At 34.1% G+C, this 22,986-nt stretch overlaps 1 protein-coding gene and 1 long non-coding RNA gene across 4 annotated transcripts in view; one reads left to right on the plus strand and one right to left on the minus strand.

Moving 5' to 3' along the window:
• The window catches only part of LOC139705680 (uncharacterized), a 46,887-nt gene extending 28,694 nt beyond the window's left edge, over nucleotides 1–18,193 (minus strand). The window contains exons 1-2 of the long non-coding RNA XR_011707498.1: nucleotides 18,077–18,193; nucleotides 17,484–17,561 (exon numbers count right to left, since the gene is read on the minus strand). This is a non-coding gene — a long non-coding RNA (uncharacterized lncRNA). The remainder of the gene's footprint in view (nucleotides 1–17,483; nucleotides 17,562–18,076) is intronic.
• Nucleotides 18,194–18,323: 130 nt separating this feature from the next.
• Nucleotides 18,324–22,986, plus strand: part of LOC139705681 (serum response factor-binding protein 1-like) — a 72,006-nt gene continuing 67,343 nt past the window's right edge. For all 3 annotated transcript variants that reach the window (XM_071611842.1, XM_071611841.1, XM_071611843.1), the window contains exon 1: nucleotides 18,324–18,455. Coding sequence is in view for 1 of the 3 variants with exons in the window: in XM_071611841.1 (XP_071467942.1) it covers nucleotides 18,420–18,455 (36 nt within the window). In the remaining 2 variants the exon portion in view is untranslated. The remainder of the gene's footprint in view (nucleotides 18,456–22,986) is intronic.

Below are 22,986 nucleotides of genomic sequence, written 5' to 3' on the forward strand. Positions count from 1 at the left end.
CAACGAAATTATAGTAAACTTACAAAACCAAACTGATGACCACCACTTACCTGGGTTCTTCGAACTCTCATTTAATTAACATACTCTTTAATGATGACAGTTATACAAGCTTACTGAGAAAGCTTAAGAAATATAATGATGAAACTGAAAAAGTATTAAAGGAAACCATCTGGACATTTAGTCTCTCAATCCATACACTAATTATATTCACTTTATGTTTTTAAAATGCATGTATAAACAATTTGGAGAGGCAATATTGCAATACCAGGTGTACTTCACAAGCTGATTATGAAACAGATGGTTAATGATCACATTTCTGTCTTAAAAGGTGTTATCATATAAGTTTCCTATTTGTGACACATACTTCTTGTTTAGAATGGTGTCATTCCATTAAAGCATCTCCTTTCTTTGTATCTGTTCAGAAAGTATACTGCATATCAGCAGAAGGGATAAGACATCCAATTATATCATTGGAAGAATGGATATTTCACAGTCCTAATTTTCTTATTAACATGATGGTACCCATACCACTTATACTATAGGCAACCATGGGAAAATCAACACACATGTCTAAAAGCTATGTTGGGTCACATCAGTTTATTAAATATCTGATCCATTTAACCTAACAGGATTTGATATGTACATTTTATTCCTTATTGGTATCTCTCTACAATATACAATACAGTTTGTTTATCTAAGTTCAAGGGTACAACATCATCTAAAAGTAATTTTGTATTAAGAGACTATAACCAAGATTATTCTCAGCATGCTAAAGTAATAATAATATAGAACATAATAACAATATTATATATTTAATCATAATAGAAAATAAATGTGACTACCAAAATAGTCTTTGCTCTTCTAAAGAAGCAATTAAGCATTATGCTTTCTGCTGATGTAGGAAATTCCAATTTTTTAAAACTTCTTTAGAATATAGTAAAATATAAGAAAAGATCTCAGGAAAAGACTGCCTTGTCTATAAACTCAATCTAAGTATAAAGATACCCTGACACTATTCTCTCTATGATTTGTGGAAGTAACTTAATTTTGGATTTGAGTGATCTAGTGGGAATGATTCTATAATCTGAATTAACTAGATTAATGCTATTATGAGAAGATCCCCACATTCATTCAATTAGCATTTATTTATTCTCTACTACAAGCTCCTAGGCTAGCCACTGGGTATACAAATACAAGTGGAACATTGTATACACCTTCATGAGGACCATACTCCAGTGGTAAGTTAGGCATACAAAATAGTTATATACGTATACATGTGTGTAGGGATGTGTGTGTATACTTAGAGAGAATACATATTATAATATTCATATAATTGTACATATAAATAAAAGCTTATAATGACATGAAATACAATTATATGTTTTTATATATCAGAGTGAATTTCTATTATTATGATCAAGTATTAACACATGTACTTTATTTTGTTCATTCAGAGATATAAAAGGAAAAGCTTACTGATGTCTGAATCTACTTTGAAATGCACTCAAGATAAGATGGATTGATGATAAAGAGACAAATGGACAATAGATAGAAATGTAGGTGGTTTGATAGTGGACAGATAATGTAGTAAAGCAGATATAATGAAAATATTGATAGAATCCATATGCTAGATATACATATGCTTATCTCTAAAAATTATAAAAATGTTTATGTATGTTGGAAAACATTTTAAAACAAAATTATGAATAAGAAAAAATATGAAGATCAGTTGGCTGTGGGAGAGTGAAAATATATAGTATATGGAGGAAAACTAAGGACTTGAGAAAACAAGCCAGGGAACTGTAAGGTTTCTTTACTTAAATCCATATGAATATTAAAATAATGAAATTTTATACTTATTGTAGTAGAGATAGTAACAATAAGTGACATTTATATTCAAGAGTTGAGAGTCTGACCATGGTTCAATTAAAAAGAATCAATAATAAGAAGTGGGAGCTGGGGAAATAGCACAGTTAATAGAGTGCTTGCCTAACATGCACAAAGCCCTGGGTTCAATACCCAGCACCATCATAAAAAAAAAAAAAAAAAAAAAAAAAAAAAAACAGAATAAGAAGTGACAGAAACTGGTGTCAGAATCTTCAATGCCAGATACTTTTAGAAGGAGAGAGGGAGAATATTGACAGAACAAGGAAACAAAAATGACATTTATTTCAATTCCAGTCTCAGGAGCATAAGGACCAGGGGAGAAAAAATAATGACTTTCTGAGAAAGCAATATGAACAATAGCGTGATAAGGGTACTTCCATTTGGTTAGAGCACAAAGATAATGGAAATGCTTTTATTAAAATGTTTGAAGATATAAATTAAGTACAAATCACAAATTCCCGTGAGTGTACTTGAAGAGTTTAGGGAACAAAACTGGGCATAAAGGTGTAAAATGGAGTCAGATACAGTTATATACAAGCTATATATGTATAAGAGTCCTGGACTTCCTGTGAAAAAATAAAATAAATAGACATAAAAGTTCTGATGAGAATAGTCCCAGGGGTCTCATAGACCATATGGGGTGATAAAGGTCTGAATGATGAAAGGAAAGAGGAGAATCTTGACAGAAGCAGGTCAAAGAGTAAATATTTATCAGACAGGGAAAGGGCTTTCCAACTAGTAGGTTCTCAACATTAAGGAATAAAATGCAAGAATGGGGGAAAGATGAAGAAAGGATGATTGATGAGTACTAAGTAACAGGAGCAAGAAGCCCTGGTATACTGTTCCACAGTAAGGAAACTATACATAACAAAATGTACTGTACATTTTAGAAAGCTAGAAGCAAGGATTTTGAAAGGTTTCATGATAAAGAAATGACCAATGCCTAAGGAGATAAATATGTTTAAGCTGATTTAAACATTATCCAATGTATACATGTATGTCATATATCATGGTATCACATTAATCTGTACAACTTTTTTTTAGTTGTAGATGGACACAATATCCTTATTTTTTATTTATTTATTTTTATGTGGCGCTGAGGATTGAACCCATTGCCTCACACATGTGAGGCAAGCACTCCACCACTGAGCTACAACCCCAGCCCTAATATGTACAACTTTTATCTTCTATATATCAATTAAAAAATAAATTCAAATAAGATAAAAATGGAAGGCTGGGAATAGATGATGCTATATGGGGAAGGAAGGTGTTACAATAAAGGGGTTTAAAATTTATCTTGTAAGCAGTGGGAAACTGTTGACGAATTCTTTAAGGAATGTAATATGATCACATATGATACAACAATTACTCTTGATAATAGCATTTATCTTGAATTTCCTGGTTCCATTTTATAAGCAGAAAGGCCAGCGAACAAGATCATCCCAAGGGCAAGTGAAAGATGATGAACAGCTCAGACAGAAACATGGCAGGAGGGATAGAGTGGCCTGAAGAGATATGAGATATGTTTAGGAAATATGACTAAGTCTTAAGTAATTGGTGTGAAAGCTGAGATAAAAGGGAAAAATTCACATCACTATCAGGTTTGTGGAATAATCTTGAAGTCAATCACTACAGAAGTAATAGGAATTGAGAGGGCTTAGAATAGGGGAGATAATGCAAATTGCCTTTATGACACGAGGAGGAATATCTGTGTAAACTTGTCTAGTAAAACTCTAGATTATATTATTGGGGTATGAAATACATTTTAGCAGTTTTACATATTGAACAAAAATCTGATCATTCCTTGCATATCTACATTACATTAAAGTAATGAAAAAGAGAAGGAGAGAAGCATGGAAATCAAGAAAAATTTATACCAGGAATATATTATACTACTTTCTTACTTAAAAAAAAGTAACACAATATCAGCTGAAATGTAAAAGTAGCTAGGAAAGTGTAGTTTTGATTATTATTTCAATATTTTTTCACTTAATAATACTTTTAAGAGCTATAACACTATAATTATAAACTGGTTACTATTGTAAAAGCCTAGTAATTCATGGTATCCACAAAACTGGAAACATAGCTTTTAGCATAACAACAGAGTGGAGTCCAACAAAGCTTGAAGTTGTGGGAACAAGTGCATGGGGTACTGCATAGGTGGCATACATTAAGGGCACCTGAGTGACAAACTACTCTCCTTGTGCTAGATGCATGAGTGGCAAACCACTCACCCCGTAGGCATAGCCCTGGGCATAGAACTACGTGTTGCAGTCATAGCACTTGCTCCATGGCTGCTCCTTGATTGGTTGCTGCAAGGACAGTTGGCAAGAAATTGTTTTGGTGGCTGCCTATAATCTGCTTAATTACTACTGCCTGAGTATGCATGCGTGCGTGTGTGTGTGTGTGTGTGTGTATAAAATAACTACGCAATAAAATCAGACCTACTTCCAGCTTGGTCTCTGGAGGTCTTGATTCGTGACTCCACAGCCACACTGTCCTTTACTCTGTTCCGTGGACCTCCTCACTGGACAAGAGAGAGCCCATGCAGAAGTGATTCTAATATTTTTACATACATAAACCTAGTAACTCTCACAGTTCCTTTATTCTACCAGCAGGGGTAACCTTATTTCTTTGGATTTGGTACTAGTAGCTATACCATTAAGAAAATATCAATATAAAGCAAAAGAAAAATGGACTCAAACCCTAGTAAATATAGTAAATATACATGATCATAGGAAATATTTTCCTTTTTCAAAGTTACAAATTATTTCATAATTGCATTTTTATATTTGGTATTATATTCTAATACCTTGAGGTAATAATTTCTCTGATTAGTGGACCTATGTAGAGATAATTTTTCACTAAGAATATGGAACCACAACATTTATATTAACTCCTAAATTCAAAAAGAGTAATAATGAGGTTTTCTCATGTTAAATATGATAATATGGATATTAGAAGTTCACACTCTAAAAACTGAAAAATAATGTTCCACTTATTTCAAAGGGAAAGATAGGTTTCTTCAAATTAGGGAAGATATCTTGCAAAAAATCTCTATTATAAATAATGTAAAATTAAAATGTAAAAATATAGCTTTGAGTTTCTTTTGTCTGACCCCAAATTATTATAGATATTAATTCATCATCTCAACTAGTTCATGGTCAATTTTTCCTATTACTACTTAGATACAGAAATGTAGAATGGGTGGACATGAAAACAATTTAATGTTACACTGTAAAATATAATCAAAACATATTTTAAGCCGGGTGCAGTGGAACATACCTTTAATCCCAGTGGCTCTGGAGGCTGAGGGAGGAGGATTATGAGTTCAGAGCCAGCCTCAGCAAAAAGTGCCACACAACTCAGTAAGACCCTTTATTTAAATAAAATACAAAATAGGGTTGGAAATGTGACTCAGAGATTGAGTGCTGAGTTTAATCGCCAGTACAAAAAAATTTTTCATGATTTCTATTTAGTTTTGTTTCACCTGTTCAACATTGCTATTTTCACTGAAATGAAGCTTATTCATTCAATTGCTCCCTTGCATCCAATTTTCAGGGCTTTTATTTTATTTTGTTGCAATTTATTTATTAGTCTTTTTATGGTAATGCCAGAATGTATGCTAAAATATGTATAATTATTTTTTAACTATAGACAAGATATTAATAATCAAGGCAATTCTAAGATGGAATTTTAGCAGCTTCATTCACTTACAGTTCACTTGAAGCCTGTATTAATGGGGCTGCATTAATGTTGAAAATAAAGAAGGAACTTGGTGTCATGAGAAATATATACTGTTATCAAGCAATTATTATCCTTCCAGCTAGGATTTCTTACAAGAAAATTATGATTGCTTAATTTATGCATTATTAAATTGTCTCCTATATCAACCAAATAATAAATATTGTATCAACTCCATTTAAAACTGATTTCCATTCTGCTAAAAATATATAGAGCATTTTGCTGGAGAGGATGTGAAAAAAAGAAACACTTCTACACCATTGGTGGAGATATAAATTAGTACAACCACTACAGGAATCAATATGGAGGCTCCTCAAAAGACTAGGAATAGAACCACCATATTACCCAGCTATACTATTCTTTGGTACTTATCTTGAAGAATTAAAGTCAGGATACTATTCATGCATGCCCATGTTATAACAGCATAATTAACAGTAGCCAAACTATGAAACCACCTTAAGTATCAATAGATTAAAGAATAAAGAAAATGTGGTATACATACAGAATTTAATTTTATTCTGTCACAAATAAGAATGAAATTATGTCATTTGCAGGAACATGGATGGAACTTGAGAACATTATGTTAAGTGAAAGAAATCAAATTCAGAAGGTCAAGTGTTATATGTTTTCTCTCATGTGGAATCTGGGGAAGAAAAAGGAAAAGAAAGGTGGTAGAGGAATCTCATGAAAATAAGTAGAGTACAGAATGGGGCAATGGGGAGGGAGAAGAAGAAAGAATGGGGAAATACTGTAGAATTATATTGGCCAAATTATATTCTTATATTGTGTGCATATAAGAGTATACAACATAAACATACATTGGTGAAAAGATAGCCTCTGGAAACCCATATGTAGCAAAATGAAATTAGACTCTATCTCTTACCCTGCACAAAACTGAGTTCAAAGTGGACCAAGGACCTAGACATTAAAACACAGACCCTGTACCTACTAGAAGAAAAAGCAGGCCCAAATCTCCATCATGTTGGCTTAGGAGATGAATTCCTCAACAAGACTCCTAAAGCACCAGAAGTAAAATCAAGAATCAATAAATGAGATGGTATCAAAAAAAAAAAAAAAAAAAGCTTATTCACACCAAAAGAAACAACCAAGAACATAAAGAGAGAGCCTACAGAATGGGATAAAATCTTTGCCACCTGCACCTCAGATAGAGAATTAATCTCCAGGATATTTATATAACAGTTATTTATATAACGCAAAACACTTAACACCAAAAATATAAATAACCCAATCAATGAATGGGAAAAGGAATTGAACACATACTTCACAGAAGGAAAAATATAATTGATCAACAAATATATAGAAAAATGTTCAACATCACTAGCAATTAGAGAAATGCAAATTTAAAACTATACTGAGATTTCATCTCACTCCAGTCAGAATAATAGTTATCAAGAATATAAGTAATAAATGTTGGCAAGGATGTGGGACAAAAGGTACACATACATTTCTGATAGAACTGCAAAGTGGTATAATCACTCTGAAAAGCAGTATAGAGATTCCTCAGAAAACTTGGAATTGGTTCACCATTTGATCCAGTTATCTTACTCCTCAGCATATACCCAAAGGACTTAAAATCAGCATACTTACAATGATGCAGCCATATCAATGTTTATAACAGCTCAATTCATAATAGCTAACTATGGAACCAACCCATATGCCCTTTAACAGATGAATGGATAAAGAAAATGTGGTGTATGCCATAAAGAAGAATGAAATTAAGGCATTTGCTGGCAAATGGATGGAATTAGAGACTATCAGGCTAAGTGAAATAAGCCAATCCCCCAAAAAAACCAGAGGTCAAATATTCTGATATGTGGATGCTGACTCACAATAGGTTGGGGGAAGGGAGAAATGGAAGTTCACCGGATTGGACATGGGGTATGGGGTTGGGAAATGGGAATGAGAAAGACAATAGAATTAATGGGACATAACATTCCTATGCTCATATATGAATACAGGACCAGTGTAACTCCATGTCATGTACAACCACAAGAATGAAAAGTTATACTACATGTATGTATGTCAAAATACATTCTACTGTCATGTATAACTAAAAATAAAAAAATTAAAAAGAATATGTACCAGTATGTACAACTATAATGAACCAATTAAAAATGGAAAAATAGAGAACATTTTATTTATATATTTTTTCAGAGATTTTTGATACTTTTATTTTTGATGAGTCAGCAAGACATTCTCATGGTTCAAATTATAAAAGATAAACAAGCATATATAATAAAATAAAATCACTATTACTCAGGCATCCAGTTCCCTACCCCCAGAGGCTACCCCACTTCAAATACTTTTATTTGTTCTTTTTAGTTATACATGACAGTATATTTTGACGTATCATACATATATGTAGTATAATTTTTTATTCTTGTGGTTGTACATACATGGAGTTACACTGGTCATGTATTCAAATATGAACATGGGAATGTTATGTCTGGTTCATTCCACTTTCTTTCCCTATCACATCCCCTCTCCTTCCCCTTACTCCCTCTTGTCCAATCTGGTGAGCCTTCACTCCCCCCTTTCCCCCTGGTCTATTTTGAGTGAGTATCCACATATCAGAGAGAACATAGGGCTTCTGTTTTGGGGGGTATTGGCTTATTTTACTTAGCATGATGGTCTCGGTTCCATCCATTTACCAGCAAATGCCATATTTATAGAGAGCATTTTAAAGTATATAATCAAACATAAATAACCAACCACCTCTACAAAGTTTGAAATTAATTAGGGCAGCTCAGGAATAATTTAAGGAGGAACACTGCAGAATTTTAGAATTTCTTCTTTGCAAAACTTCCCTTTGTTCTAGGCTTTTGTAAATGATTCAATGGCACTTATTAAATAGTTGGATTCTCCAACATTTTAAACCAATTATTTTAGGCCCTTTGACTTTACCATTGAACTGCCCCCCTCTGTGAAGGAACACCTGTGGAGAAAGCCTGTGAGGAGGCTCACAAAAGAACAGACACAGACACAGACACAAGGTATAAGTAGGCAGACAGAGGTGGAGTGTAGAGGAATGAAGTGAAGAAGTGAAGGAGAAGTGGTGTCTGCTCCTCCTTCCTGCTGAGTTTATTAACTCAAAAAAGGTTATATATTACCCATCACACCTGACTACACTCTAACCAGTATTCCTTTAACCTTGAGTGCTAGCTAACTGAGATAAGGTACAGGTTAATACAAACACAGAGCTTCTCACACCCAAGGACGTTACTATGGAAACCAGGTAGTACACAGCATAGTTATCTTAATAGCCTCAGAGGGAAACTGCTGGGCATTGCAATCAGGGTGCCAGTTACCCCTGGGAGTTTGCTCATGAGGGGAACACTTCCCTGTCTATTTCCACAGTAAGAATACCTACACCCTTCAAACTAGGTCCTATGAAGCCTTAGACATTCTTCCCTTTGCCTCCAGTTTCCAGCTCTGCAATCCCTTCTTGAATTTAGAATAAATTTGGAAGCCTGGCTCTTTCTATACTGGTTCACTCAGGAAATCAATATAGCTGATCTAATTGAAGCCTAACCATAGGATCTCTCAACAATTTGGCATCACTCTGATTGATTTGTGATTCCCCACATCAGATAAAATCATTGCTAAAATCATTTAGGAACAAATAAAGTTTCAACATATTTATTATTTTCACTTTTTTACTCATAGATAGAAATGAAAATATCAAATAATATATATTTCAGAGGTATACTCATTCATCAGCTGAAACTGTATCTTGGATAGGAATTAAGAACTTAGGAAAAATCAATGAAAGCATTCTATGAGAATCAATTTGCTCTATAAATTCATAGTAAAGAATATTATATTTTAGCACTATTTGTAAATTATATGATACATCTTCTATACCAACAAAATGTACTACGAAAAAAACACAAATTTTTTCGTATAGAACAGATTATTATTATAGACATGAGCATAAGTCAGGGATTTTGAACCTTAGTGCCTACTGACAGTGGAGCTGGATAATTCTTTGTAGAATCAATAATGTCAATGTAATAGAGACTAGGTATGAAAAAAGTATAGTATGTGGCACCCTACTATCAGGCAAGCTTTCTAGATTAGACAATGAGACACATGGAAAGACAGAAGAGAAAAAGGGTCACTAGATCAACCAACACTTTTATGTTATTCATTCCTGGCAAATGACCAAGATGATAATTTTGTACCTAGAACAGTCTAAAATCCAGTTCTGTAACTAAATAGTCACTGGTGACTTTGACAAGCAGAGTTTCAGTGGAGTTAGGGAAAGTTATCTCAGTATAGCACTGAATAGCTGAAAAATGACAAAGTAGATAATGCATGACTAGAAATTGAACAAAATAGCAGAGATTCTTTTTCTAACTCTACTCCTGACTAGAGAAACAACACTGAATTCCCACAAGGAATAGTTCAGACCTGCTAACTCCTAGGCTATCCTTCCTGCCTCTCTTTCTTGGTTTAGATGGACAGCTGGCCCAACGGATTTGTTATAAAATCCTTGTTCCTTGATGGTCAGGTTCAAATTTAATTTTTTTTTCTGAACAGGCTTTTACACTATCAGCTCAGTCTCTCCCAAATTTCCACCTTTGGTGATTAAATAAAATGCAGCAAAAAATTCATCAAAGATTACTTAGTCATTTACAAATCCATAAATTCCAAGGTACTTTGAGATACATGTCTGCCATTTTAATAAGATTCATGAATTTTGTTTTTATCAAAAAGATTGAATTCATTTTTTTTCAAAAATTTCAATAAATAAGGGAACTGCTATTTTTAGTAGGAATATATGAGAAATATATTTAAGAAAAAAATTAAAAATTAGTTTCTATGCCTAACAATGTTTTGGGAAACATTTAAGTATTTATGAAAAGTCCTTTAGAATCTTTAAGATTATTTTAAATCATTATTCTATGTATGATACACTTTTACTACCTGTTTTTTATTTAATTAATTTATCCTGCTAGTAATTTTATCCTTATTCCAAAGCTTGCTATTGAGGGGCTACTCTTCCTTCAAGACTGAACTCAAATCCAGCCTCCTCTATGAAGCCTTCTAGTCAAATTGTTCTCTCATTCCTCTATAATACTTCATTAGTACTTTATACTACTATAGCATTTTAGTGCAGTCTGTCTCGGTGTTAGAATTACTCAATAATGTCTTTATCATTTTTTTTATATCCTATTGAGCCCAGCATAGTTTTGTAAAACAAATGCTAAAAAATATTTACTGAAATGAATCAAAGAAAATCACTATATTAAAAATAAATCTGAACTGAGTTTAAATGTTTTCTGAACTTTGTTTAAATTATAAGCTTTGTTGAAATAATCATGAGCCTATCTTGGTTATCTGGCAAATAAATCACATGTATGAAAAGATTTATAAAGTACACTGGTTCACTAATTATTGAATAATCAATAAATAATTAGGCAAATGGTAAAGAATGGAATGGTGATTACAAATTATTGACATATCATTACAAACTATTGACATATCAAAGCACTGTTATAGAACTGCCACCAATAATTTTATGTCAAGAGACTTGAACCACCTCTCTTATTATTTCCATGACCTTAGGCATGTTTGTTATTCATAAGACATAAATTCCTCATATATAGCATGCCTATAAATATCAAACACAAAAATTAAAATACTAACAAGTTAAACTACTGAGAGGTAAATATTCATCAAAAGATATTTGCTGTGTTTTCATTTAATTATTACAAAATATTAATTATCATTCTCACAAATAAATCTTGGCATAGAGAAACTACATAATTTTCTTAAGGGGCGTATAGCTATTATAAGTTAGAATTGGAGGGCTGGGGTTGTGGCTCAGCAGTAGAGTGCTCTCCTAGCCTTGGATACAATCCTTACCACCGCACAAAAATAAATAAAATAAAGGTACTGTGTCCAACTATAACTATAAAAAATATATTTAAAAAGAAGAGTTATAATTGGAATTTGGTATCAATTTAATTCCAAAGTCAAAGATCTTGGCCAAAACTCTGAAATGCTAAGTGTTACTTTCATCACTTCAAACTTTATAAAACATGAATATATGACACTAACTAGCTATTTCTTTTCTCTCTTTTTTGATACAGGGTACTGAACCCAGGAGTACCTATCTACTAAGCCACATGCCCAGCGTTTCTTACATTTTATTTAGAGACCCCGTCTCCCTGGGTTGCTTAGGGCCTAAGTTGCTAAGGCTGTCTTTCAACTCCCAATTGTCCTGCCTCAGCTCTGGAGCCACTGCCATTACAGTGTGTGTCACTACACCCAGCTTAGTTATTTCAATATTAAGATTTACAAACCCTAAAATAGAATGTATTAAAGTTTCCTAGATGATATAAAGTAATATACCTAATCAGAGCACTCTATTAAAATTAATATGAAGTGTAGGCAAAAAAGGTTAGAGGATTGATTTAGTATTTATTAGCTTAATCACTTGCTAATTGCCTGTTTCTAATATATTAGCTAGTTGCATTCTCAAATATAAATATAAAAAAATCGAATTAGAAATAAGTCCTATAGTGTTTCACTTAAAAATTGTACTATTGTTTTGTTACTTAAAATTTGGAACCTTAAGCATTAAAGAAGTATAAGACCTGGAAGAGCCATCTATTTTCCTTCCTTTTATTCAGAAAATGCTCTATCACATGCCATCTTTTGGGTTGCTTTCTTCACTTTACAATTTCTGACAAATGTGCAATTCACAAAACAACACTGCCACCCTGGGGATAGAGGATTGAAAGTGCACAGCAAGGATGAAAAATTCATTCCACTGGACTGATTTATGGATGAGAGAGATACTTTTATCATATTGTAACCTGTTGTAAATTAAATTACTAGTAACTGTTCAAGTACTGAAAGCTGTAAAGAATATGCTTAAGAAAAATGACAGAATTATCAATAGTAACTTCTCTTTTACCCAAAAATTCAAGTAAAAGAGAAAGGTGTAGAGTTCCAACCACTTTCTTGGTAAAAGTCCATAATTTCTAGCAGCTTCAATAGAATTAGAATATTTATGGGAAAATGCCTTAAAGGGAAAAAACTTCATTGAAGCAATCAAAATTGAAAATGTAAATGAGAAGATTTAGTAACCATTTACTCAGAGAAAACATCTAGGAAAATAAAACTTCCTGACTAAACTATTCATTATAACAAATATCAAATATAATTTCAAATGGTCTCATTTTGAATTTATTTACAGCCACATCAAGAACAAACATGCAAACATTGTTTTTAACATTGTTTTGGAAGTTCTAGCAAAATAATAATACAAATAAAGTGTCATAAACACTGAGAAATAGAGGTTATCTTCTGGGTTATACTTCTTTCTGCACATTTTAAAAAGAATCCCTTCCTCTCAAAGAAAAATACTAGAAAAAAATAACAAGTATGCCAAAAAATCATAGTTGTCTGTACTGGTAATAATAAGTTAAAATAGAACATATTTCACTCATGGTTACAACAAAAATCACAATAATATGTTTTAAATTCTGATGAAAAAAGTAGTATTACACAGCACAAAACTCAAAGTAGACAAGAAACATGGTAGAAGCACTTTACACATATGCCACAGTCACTGATTTACCCTCAAAATAACAAAGATTCTATACAAGCAAGTAAATGTGCTGTCTGTGTGTACACATATTCTTTTTTGTTTATTCTAATTTGTTATATATGACAGCAGAATGCAATTCAAATCATGTTACACACATAGATCACAATTTTTCATGTCTTTGGTTGTACAAAAGTAGAGTCATAACATTTGTTTGAAAGAAGAATATGTCATATCACATATTCTTCTTCCAAACACACATAATAGCGTACTCCAGTATAGTTCCACTTGACTTATTCATTAAAAAATACATAAATTCATCCATTCCAGTAAACAAAGAGTCAATATTCTTTTTAATAGGTCCTTAACCTGATCATTCTGCATAGATGGATAAATTTCCTCTATTTTTTTATTTCATTTAGATAACAGTTTTACATATACATCATTGACTTGTAGCAGTATTACTATAGTTTTGTGCTAAAAGTAGAACTTTTGATTTAATAGTAGGAATATTTAAGTTTTAATGAGGTTGCTGCACAAAACTAATGTTTGACATATGTATACACTTACCAAAAACAAAATCATGGACATGTTAATCCACTCTAAAAGTTTCTTCAGGATCCTTTGTCATTTCTCCCTTCTACATGTCCAACCATTCTCTAATACTTCCTCAAACAATCATTGATCTTTTTTTCCTACTTCACAGTAGTTTGCATTTCCTAGACTTAGTATAATTGAGTTTTACATAAATGGAATAGTATATATTCTTTTTGTCTGGATTCTCTCACTTAGCATAACTATTTTAAAATTTACCCATGTTGAAGTATATATCATTCTTTTTTATTGTTGAGTGGTGTTGTATTTTGTGTGTGTGTGTGCATGCTTGCATATGTGTCATAGTATATCCCTGTTGAATGGAATTTTAGATTGTTTTTATATTTTAACTGCTCCAAATAAAGTTGCTCTGAGGATTAATACACAATTCTTTGAAAGGATACCTAATTCCATTTTTCTATTGATTCAAGAAAAAAATCTTACATCGTATGGCTGGTGGATGCATAAATTCTTAAAAACTTGCCAGACTATTTCTAACATGGCTGTACCACTTTACACCACCACTAGTGACAGAAGAGGGTTCTAGGTCCTTCATATCCTAGCTAGCGCTTGGTATGATAAGACTTAATTTTATACTCTACTAGGTGTATAATGGTATGACACTATGTTTTTAATTTGCACTTCCCTGATGACTAATGGTTTTGAATATTTTCATTTGCTATCCACATACCTTTTGTTTTTAATTAGTTAATTTATTTATTTATTGGTACTGGAGATTAAATCAAGGGACTCAACAACTGAGCCAAATTTCCAGCCCTTTATTTTTTTACTTTTTATTTGCTAAGTTGCTATGGGTCTCACTAAGTTGTTAAGACTGATCTCAAACTTGTGATCTTCCTGCCTCAGCCTCCCAAGTTTCTAAGAATACAGGCATGTGCCACCACACTCAGCTCTCCAAATATCTTTTAAAGTGTAGTATCTGCTAATATTGTTTTGCTTTTTTATTGTATTATTTGTTTCCTTATTGATTCTAGAGCTTCTTAATGTATTCTAGATAAAAATCCCTTATAAAATATGCGATTTGTAAAAATTCTCTCTCCATGTATTGTTTCTCTTTTTTACTTTCTTAATACTGTCTAATGGGAGATAGAAGTTTTCTTACTGATTAGGTGCTATTTATCAATATATTTTTATATGGATTCTGCTTTTGATTTTATATATCCAAGAAACCTTCGCATAACCAAAAGTCAAAGTTTTTGTCCAACATTATCTTCTAGAACTTTAGCTTTCAAACCTACATGTATGAACCATCTTGTATTGCTTTTTCATGTGGCATGATGTACAAGTCAAAGTAGTTTTTTGTTTTTCACATAGATATTCAATTGTTCAGTCATAATTTGTTGAAAAGACAATCTTTTCCCCATTGAATTCCCTTCACAATTTTGACAAATCACTTGTCCAAAAATGAATCTATTTTTCAATTCTATTATGATTGATAAACAACCATGTTTAGTTGTGATCCATTAATGGATGACTACTATTTATGGAAATAAAAAATGACAGAAATGGCAGCAATAAGGCATTAAAATGAGAAGAAGATTATTTTCTTTGAGGTAATATGGAAGGATTCTCAAAAAATGTAAGTATATTAGACTGAATTGTGCCTCCACTCAAATTCATATGTTGAAGCCCCAATGTGACATGATTTGGAGATAAAGTCTTTAATGATGTAATTATTTTAAATGAGCTCATAGTTGTGGCATCCTAATCCAACAGAATTGTTGTCTTTATAAGAACAGGCAGACATATTAGAGATTTCTCTCTCTACATGTGCACAGAGGGAAAAGCCTTGTGAGGATATAACCATAAAGAGAAGGCAGCCATCTGTAAGTCAAGAAGAGATCCTTCACCAGAAATTAACTGTTAGTTATTAGGGAAATGTAAATTAAAACTACAGTATCATATCATTATATGCCTATAAGAGTTGCTACTTAATCTTGGATTTCTAGACTCCAGAACTGTAAAAAACTAAATTTCTGTTGTATAAACTACCCAATTTGTGGTGCTTTGTTATACCAGCCCAAATAGACTAATACAGAGGAATTTGAGAAGCTCTTAAAGAACCAGAAGTGGAAAAATGTAAGTTTCTAGTGAATGTGTTTGTGGATCCTTAGTTCCACTAATTGGACCACTGTTCTAAAGAATAAAAGGTCTCAAACAAGTTTTTTTTAATGATAAGAACTTTGTCATTTCATAAGCCTTATATAATTAATTGAGCCCAGTCATCCTTTCAGGAATAAAAGAGTGAAAAGGTTTGATGTGTTGTTTTCAAGAAAAATTTGTAGTCTCATTAAGTAATTATTATTATTACTAGAGGAAATGTGCATAGCTTTAAGAGAGCAGGTTAGTAAAATCACCTTTATAAACAAACCAAACAATTTTTATATTGTTGCATTAAAGTAAGATGTATTGATTTTGAAGTAGTATATATATGAAACAAATAATTTTACATGGATATTGTGAAAATGGAAAAAGAAACGTCTCTGCAAAAATGGAGGATTTAAGGCTGCTGAGTACTTAATTCTAATATTTAAAAATGACAGTTCACAGGAAATTTCAAATTAAGGTAGACAATTATAAATACTATAAAAATTGATGGTGAGAAAAATTAACTTTTTAGAGGAGGCTATGAAAAGAACTCTTAAACGGATAGAAGGAATTTAGCCTGGTCTCCAAAGTGGTTTTTACAAAAGTAGGTTGTGAGGAGCATAATATGCAAATGAGAGAGCATGGGCTAAGCAATGGAGAAAAAAAGTACTGAGCCTCAGTAAGCTCTGGTGGCCAGAGAAATAAGGTAGGTGTTGAGATGATCATGAGAATTAGATACAAAGCCTTTAAGATCTACAGATGAATTTTATATTAAAATATACCTTCTGAAGCATTACAGGATCATAATACATTGCTATCCCAAAATAGAAGACATAATTTCCTTAAAGCTCTACATTTCTCTTCATTACTTTTTTCCACGTATTTAAAATTGATGTTTCTACTACCCACACGATGCTGAAAATGCTCCTACACACCAGAAATTCAGCTTTAATAAAGAAAGACAATCAAAATTCAGTGTATGATATAGTAAAACTGCTTTCATGCAAACAGGAATTCAGCAGTTAAACATTTGTGCCCAGGTCCACATAAAAAATGAGAATATAAAATCCAAATACAAGTCTAAGCTATTCAAGAGGAATTAGGAGAAGTGACTCTGGACAATACTATGTCACATGGACAAATGCTTAGATGTGGGCCATGGTTAAGCATGCTTTGGTCATCATTTTGAAATTAATAATTACATCTATGAATTTCAGTTTAGTAAGTGAAATCCAGTGGGGAAAAAAGGAACATATACCAAGGGCTCTCACTCTTTGTGTTATGTACTGTCCTGTCCAGTCCCAACCTTCCTGCTCCCAGGTCCCCACATAGCCACAGTTGCCACCTTGCTTGAGCACAGTGTCCAAGTCTTGGAGCAGGGATCTCGGGCATCTTTAAGGGTCTGCACTGATACCTCACTAGTCTTGCACTTGAGGGAGGGTCATTTTAAATCGTAAATAAACAGCATGATAAGTTCAGATAGTGTGGGAGAACAATTTTTGAGCTTTTTGAATGAAGGTTCTGTATTTTCATTTTACGTTGGACCCCACACACTATGTTGTGGTACCTTAAGTCTTGTAGCAGTAAACCGTTCCAGCAGATGACTGAACAACACACTTGTCTTCTCTAAGGTCCGTTTCCATACCTGTGAAATAAGAACACCAATTCCTATCTCATTGGGTTTCTGTGACGATTTTGATGCTAAGTCATGTAAAGTGATTTGACTCATTTTAACTGTCAATATTAAATTGTTAATTAATAACTATCTAATTCATAATTAATAACTAATTATCTATTATCTAATTCAGACTTAAAATCTCAATTATGTTTTCTTTGCCTGGAGATCAACACCTCAAAACGGACATTCTCACAGGCTGTAGAAAATCTGTATTCTGGTTTTGCTTCAAATGTCCAATTTACTTCAGTTTGCTTTTACGTAAACCTCTGAGAATGTTCATAACATATCTACGCCTCAGAAATATGGGAATGAAAAGCTGTGCGATTCTCATAATACGTGTTTGTTCAACGCGCATAAATCTTCACATACGCTGAATAAAAAAATCGGAGCAAAAACTCGGTCACACAACTACTTGACCTTGTAACTAAAGCTTTCACACACATACACACACACTAGGAAACAAAAAAGAAGGCACTAACGACCTTTGATTAAGTACTAGGAGGCATAATCAAAGCAAGGTCATGAAAAACAAGCGCTTTGGGGAACCTCAGGAGTGGAACTCCCTCAGGCTACCCACCCGCTCCCCGTTTCCATAGAAACACGCAATTCCGCCGCGTCACACTCCGAGCCGGAAGTTGCTCTCCCTCAGTTCTGCTCCTCCCCCGCCCTGCGTCGCGTCGCTTTTCTCCAGTCGTCAGCTTCCGGAGACGCGGAACAGTGTAGGGCGGAAGAACCTGAGGTTGAGGGGCGTAGCAACGCAGCCGCGGTGTGACCGGCGGAGTTCACGTGCAGATAGCCAAGGATTCTCCGTCTGGACCTACTACTATGGCGCCGCCCGGGTCTCTGAACCTCAACAACGAGGTGAGCGCCGAGGGCTGAGAACCAGTGGGGCCAATATTGGTGCTCTCAAAACCAGCTATTCTGCGTCTTTTCGACGGGCGAGTAATCGGGACGTGGTGGGGTGAAGGATGCGGCCTCTTGATGGACCCACGCGGGTTTCCAGGAACTCGGTGTATGGCCGCCAGTAACTCCCCTTCCCGATTTCTAGAAGTGTCAGCACAATGCGTGATCCTTAATAAACTCTCCGTACTCATGACCTGCTTTTTATTTACGGTCGAAAATGAAAGGGAAAGATTAAGAACTGTAGCTTTTCTTAAAAATTTACTGATATTTAATGAGACCGTGGACGGTTAGTACATTATTTCTTCGTCATTTTTCTGTCGATTCCATTTACAGACAAACCTTAAGGACGAGTTATTTATACTTGGCTATCCTCCATTTCCCTTCTCTTGTTCGTTCTTTAATCTGATCCTGCATTTGTTCTCATACCCCCTCCACCATAATGCATTAATGTCACCTGGTTACCAAGTCTGCCGCTTAAAGTAAGCTCAAAAAGCAAGGATCAAATGAGGACCTCACAGCTATATACAGCAAAAGTAGTCTTTATCCCCTTATTCTGTGGATATGTATCTGTTAAGGACAATTCACTGTTCAGATTACAGAGTTGTGTAAAATATACCTTAGATTTTCCCTTAACCCGCATCAGGCAGAAATGCGTAAGAAATACCCACTTATGATACAGTTTATAATTAGTGTCCCCAAAAAATGAGTAGAGCAGAAAAGTTCCAAAGAAAAAGGTCATATAGTGATATCTGTGCTTGATATTTGAGGCTCTTATACAGGAATTGCAGTCACTGAAGGTAGAAAGCATTTCAGGCAGAGGGACTAGTACAAGCTGGGAAGGGATGGTACTAGGAAACCCTACTCCGATAGAAAAGGCTTCACTGAGGAACTTGTGGGATGAAGTAGAAGATAAAACTAAAATTATGTTTTTGCTTTATTGCCAGATTGAGTCTGGATTTCAGTAGGCAGAGTATAGAATATACTGAAGGGGAGGGTAAATGAAACTAGTGATTTGTGATAGAAAACAGTTGGTAGGCTATTTTCTGTAGGTTACCATTGAGATATAAAAATCCGAAATCATTAAGATGGCCTTGGGAATTCACAGGAAATACTAGTTAGCTTCATGTCAGGTTTTGACTGTGATAGTGGTAATGACAGGGAATCCTAGTCGCAAAAGGCTATTTTTCATTTAGCTAACTTCCAGGCCTCCTGAAAATAGTTAAAATTTTATCATTAAACTTAGTTTAGATTGAGGTGTGTATTCCTTTTGCAATCAGAATGATTTCTATTCTGGAAACACCTGTTTCTTTTTTATATATATTCTCTGCAACATGTATGTTTTATGACTGCATGCTGGATGACTAAATGAATTTATCAAATCAGGAAGTATATGTGCCCCACACTAAAATTTAATGTGTTCCAATATGAAGAAGATAAAAAGGACAGAAAAAAAGTGGAGATGATGTTATTTAAAATTAACATCATCTTAAAAAAGCAAATGCAGTCATGCATTGCTTAATGATAGGAACAGTTCTATGAAATGTCATTAGGTGATTTTGTCCTTTTGTGAACATAGAGTCACAAACTAAGACAGCTATAATATCATTATCAGTAAATAATATAATTTTATGAAACTACCATCATATACATAGCCCATTAAAATTTAGTTATGCCATATGACTATATAGATTTATTACATAAAAACTGGAAAACATACCAAAGAAAAGAGCAAAACTAGTTAGAAAAAAATACAACAGATATGGCAGATAAAAAACTAATGCTATTTCTCTAAAACAGCTTATGGAAATTAAGAGAAACTGTTGTAGAAAATGGGCAATTTCTCCAGAAAGAAATTATGTTTGAATCACAGCCTCTGGGACAGGAGTCCCCTGTGATTCTCCTTTGCTAGCAAATCAATAAACCACCTTTTTCTCAGAACTGTTTCCTCCTTATTGGATTGGCAATGGAAACAAGAACTGAGCTTTTAGTAACAAATTTGGCACCCCAGGTGGGACCTAAGAGCATTCCCTGTTCCAGCTTTTTTGGGCAGCTAGGGTTCCAAGGAACCCTACTCCCATGCTAAGGATGCAAGTTGACAGGCAAACTTGTTGAGAGCCAACTGTAGAGAGTTAGAAGATGGGAGTTTGCCTTGGGTTCGACCAAAAGAGCTATTCCTGTGATTAAAGGGAGGGACTGAGGCACTAACCCAGCAGCTTCTGAAGCAAAAAAGAGCTTCAGGGAACTCCCACCTTCTCTCCCTGAATGGTACAGGTTGTTCAATCCTGGTTCATTTTGAGAAAATGTAAACTGAACTCAGTAAAGTTGTGACATCCTTAGCCATCTGGTAAATCCCTCACCATGCATGCAGAGACCCTTGATTTCACACCTCTGCTTCCTCTTTGTGGGAACATCTGTGATGCCACTTCATGTAGGAATCATGGTTAAGCAGGAATCAAGAACCTAGGGATATTTTCTCCCTTCTGATGTCTCCTAGGTTCTTATCTGTTTGTTGGCCTTGGGTTTGGGAATTCCCTTTGGTTGTCTGTGTTTTGGTGGTGTTTTTTTTTTTGTTGTTGTTGTTGTTTGTTTGTTTTGGTATGTTACTGGCCCTTTTAAGACATGCCCAATACTTCATTGATTCTATAGGTAGTCTCTTGGGAAAAATCTTGGCTGGTCAATTTAAAATTTTGAAGAGCCTGTCTAGTTGTTTGTCTCTCTGTTTTTGTCTTTGGTTTTTTTTGTTTGTTTGTTTTGTATCTGCTGCTGGCCCTTTGAGACATGGGCCGTGCTGGGTTGATCTTACCAGTAGTCTCTAGAGAGAAAAGAGATCTTGGCTGAATGGGCCACTTACAGGTATAAGCCTATCTAAGAGAAACATGTTTTACTGTAATACAATCTAAATTTTGAATGTTTTTTCTGGATTATTATATAATTTTGCAGTTGAAGCTGGTCTGTCAGGGGTAAAGTATATGGAAGAGATTCTGTATGTACAGTCATTTATGCAGTTGCATGATAAGGGGTCTGAACAATCAGGAACTAAGTTGAAGATGCCAGATGGTGTGTGAGGATAGCAGGATACCAGAAGAAAAGGTTAAAGCGACATTGCCAGCACTGTTTTGTTCAGCTGGCCCCAGGCAGATCTGCGACTGCAGATCATCTAATTGTTTGTTCAAGGACACTAACCCTAAGATGGGGTGAAAAAATATCCCCCAAAACCTATCTGGGCTGTAGAAAAATGGGCAAAGAGAACTTGGCCTCTGCCCTGCTATTCATCCCCTTTTGCCCATGGAGGATAGAGGCTGCTGGTCACAAAGGATGTGGCAGTAGGTTCCAGTACTGTTAATTTATGACTTGGGGCAGGAATAGTCTCCTTTTTTAAGATCTGACAGGACACCCCATTTGGACAGGGGATATCCATCAATGGGGCAAAGCAATTCTTGCTATAACAGTATCCCATCAAAGCAAAAAACAAAAAGAAGGAGAAACAAAATATACTTGGAAAAAAAGCACAAATTCACTAATTCTAATCTTTTCATTTTTTTTCCATCACCACTGTTGTCCTTATCCAGATTATGTCTACAACCAGAATTACTGTACTATTTCCACAGCTAGTTAACTTGACTCTTATCAGACTTCAGTCTGATCTCGTACTGCAGTTTGAGTGCTGTCTTTAGAACACATCACATCCACTCCCTTGCTTAAAACTCAGTAGGTTGCTTTTGATAAAGGCTAACCCAAATGAGGGCAATCTCTTCACTTTCTCTTATATACCTCTTCCTTGAAGTATCTGTACTTTAACTGCACAGACTTTTCTGTGCTACTCTTATACCCCTCTACAGGTTCTCTGCACATGCTGATCATCTTATCTGAAACTGTTTTTCTTCTCCTTAGTCTTATTTCATTTGTTTCTTTTGCAGGGAAATTGTTCTTGGTTTTCATTTACCCCTTTTATAATTTCTCATACCATCATTTCTTTGCAGTGTGTGCAATACTTTGTGTGTGTGTGTCTATATGAAAGATTTTATATCCCTTCCACCTGGCTTTAAATTCTTAGTCATCATCATATCCTCAGTACCTATTTTGTTGAATTAGTCTTAATATCTCTTGGGAATTTGATGATGTATTTCCAAGGATCTGTAACTACCTGAAACTATATGTAAATTTGTTGTTTCTATGGGAAAAAGAATCCAAAGGTTTTATCAAATGTTGAAAGGCTTATAAATCTCTTATCTTGGATATACTAGTAATCATAGCTGTGATTTGTTTTTTAGGAATCCTTGTTTCATAATTTTTAATCTATTTTTTTCTTTTAAAAAGTTATGTGACAGACTAATTTTATAATACATTAAATTTCCCAAGTGTCTTTTATGTAAATTAAAGCCTACCTGCAAAGGCACTAATTATATTTTAACTTCTAGTGTCAACTACTCTTAATAATTCTATTGTTATAAAAAATTTCAAGGACAAAATTGAATTTATAATTCACTCC

Source organism: Marmota flaviventris, chromosome 5 (assembly GCF_047511675.1).
Source record: "Marmota flaviventris isolate mMarFla1 chromosome 5, mMarFla1.hap1, whole genome shotgun sequence".
NCBI classification, from domain to species: domain Eukaryota; kingdom Metazoa; phylum Chordata; class Mammalia; order Rodentia; family Sciuridae; genus Marmota; species Marmota flaviventris.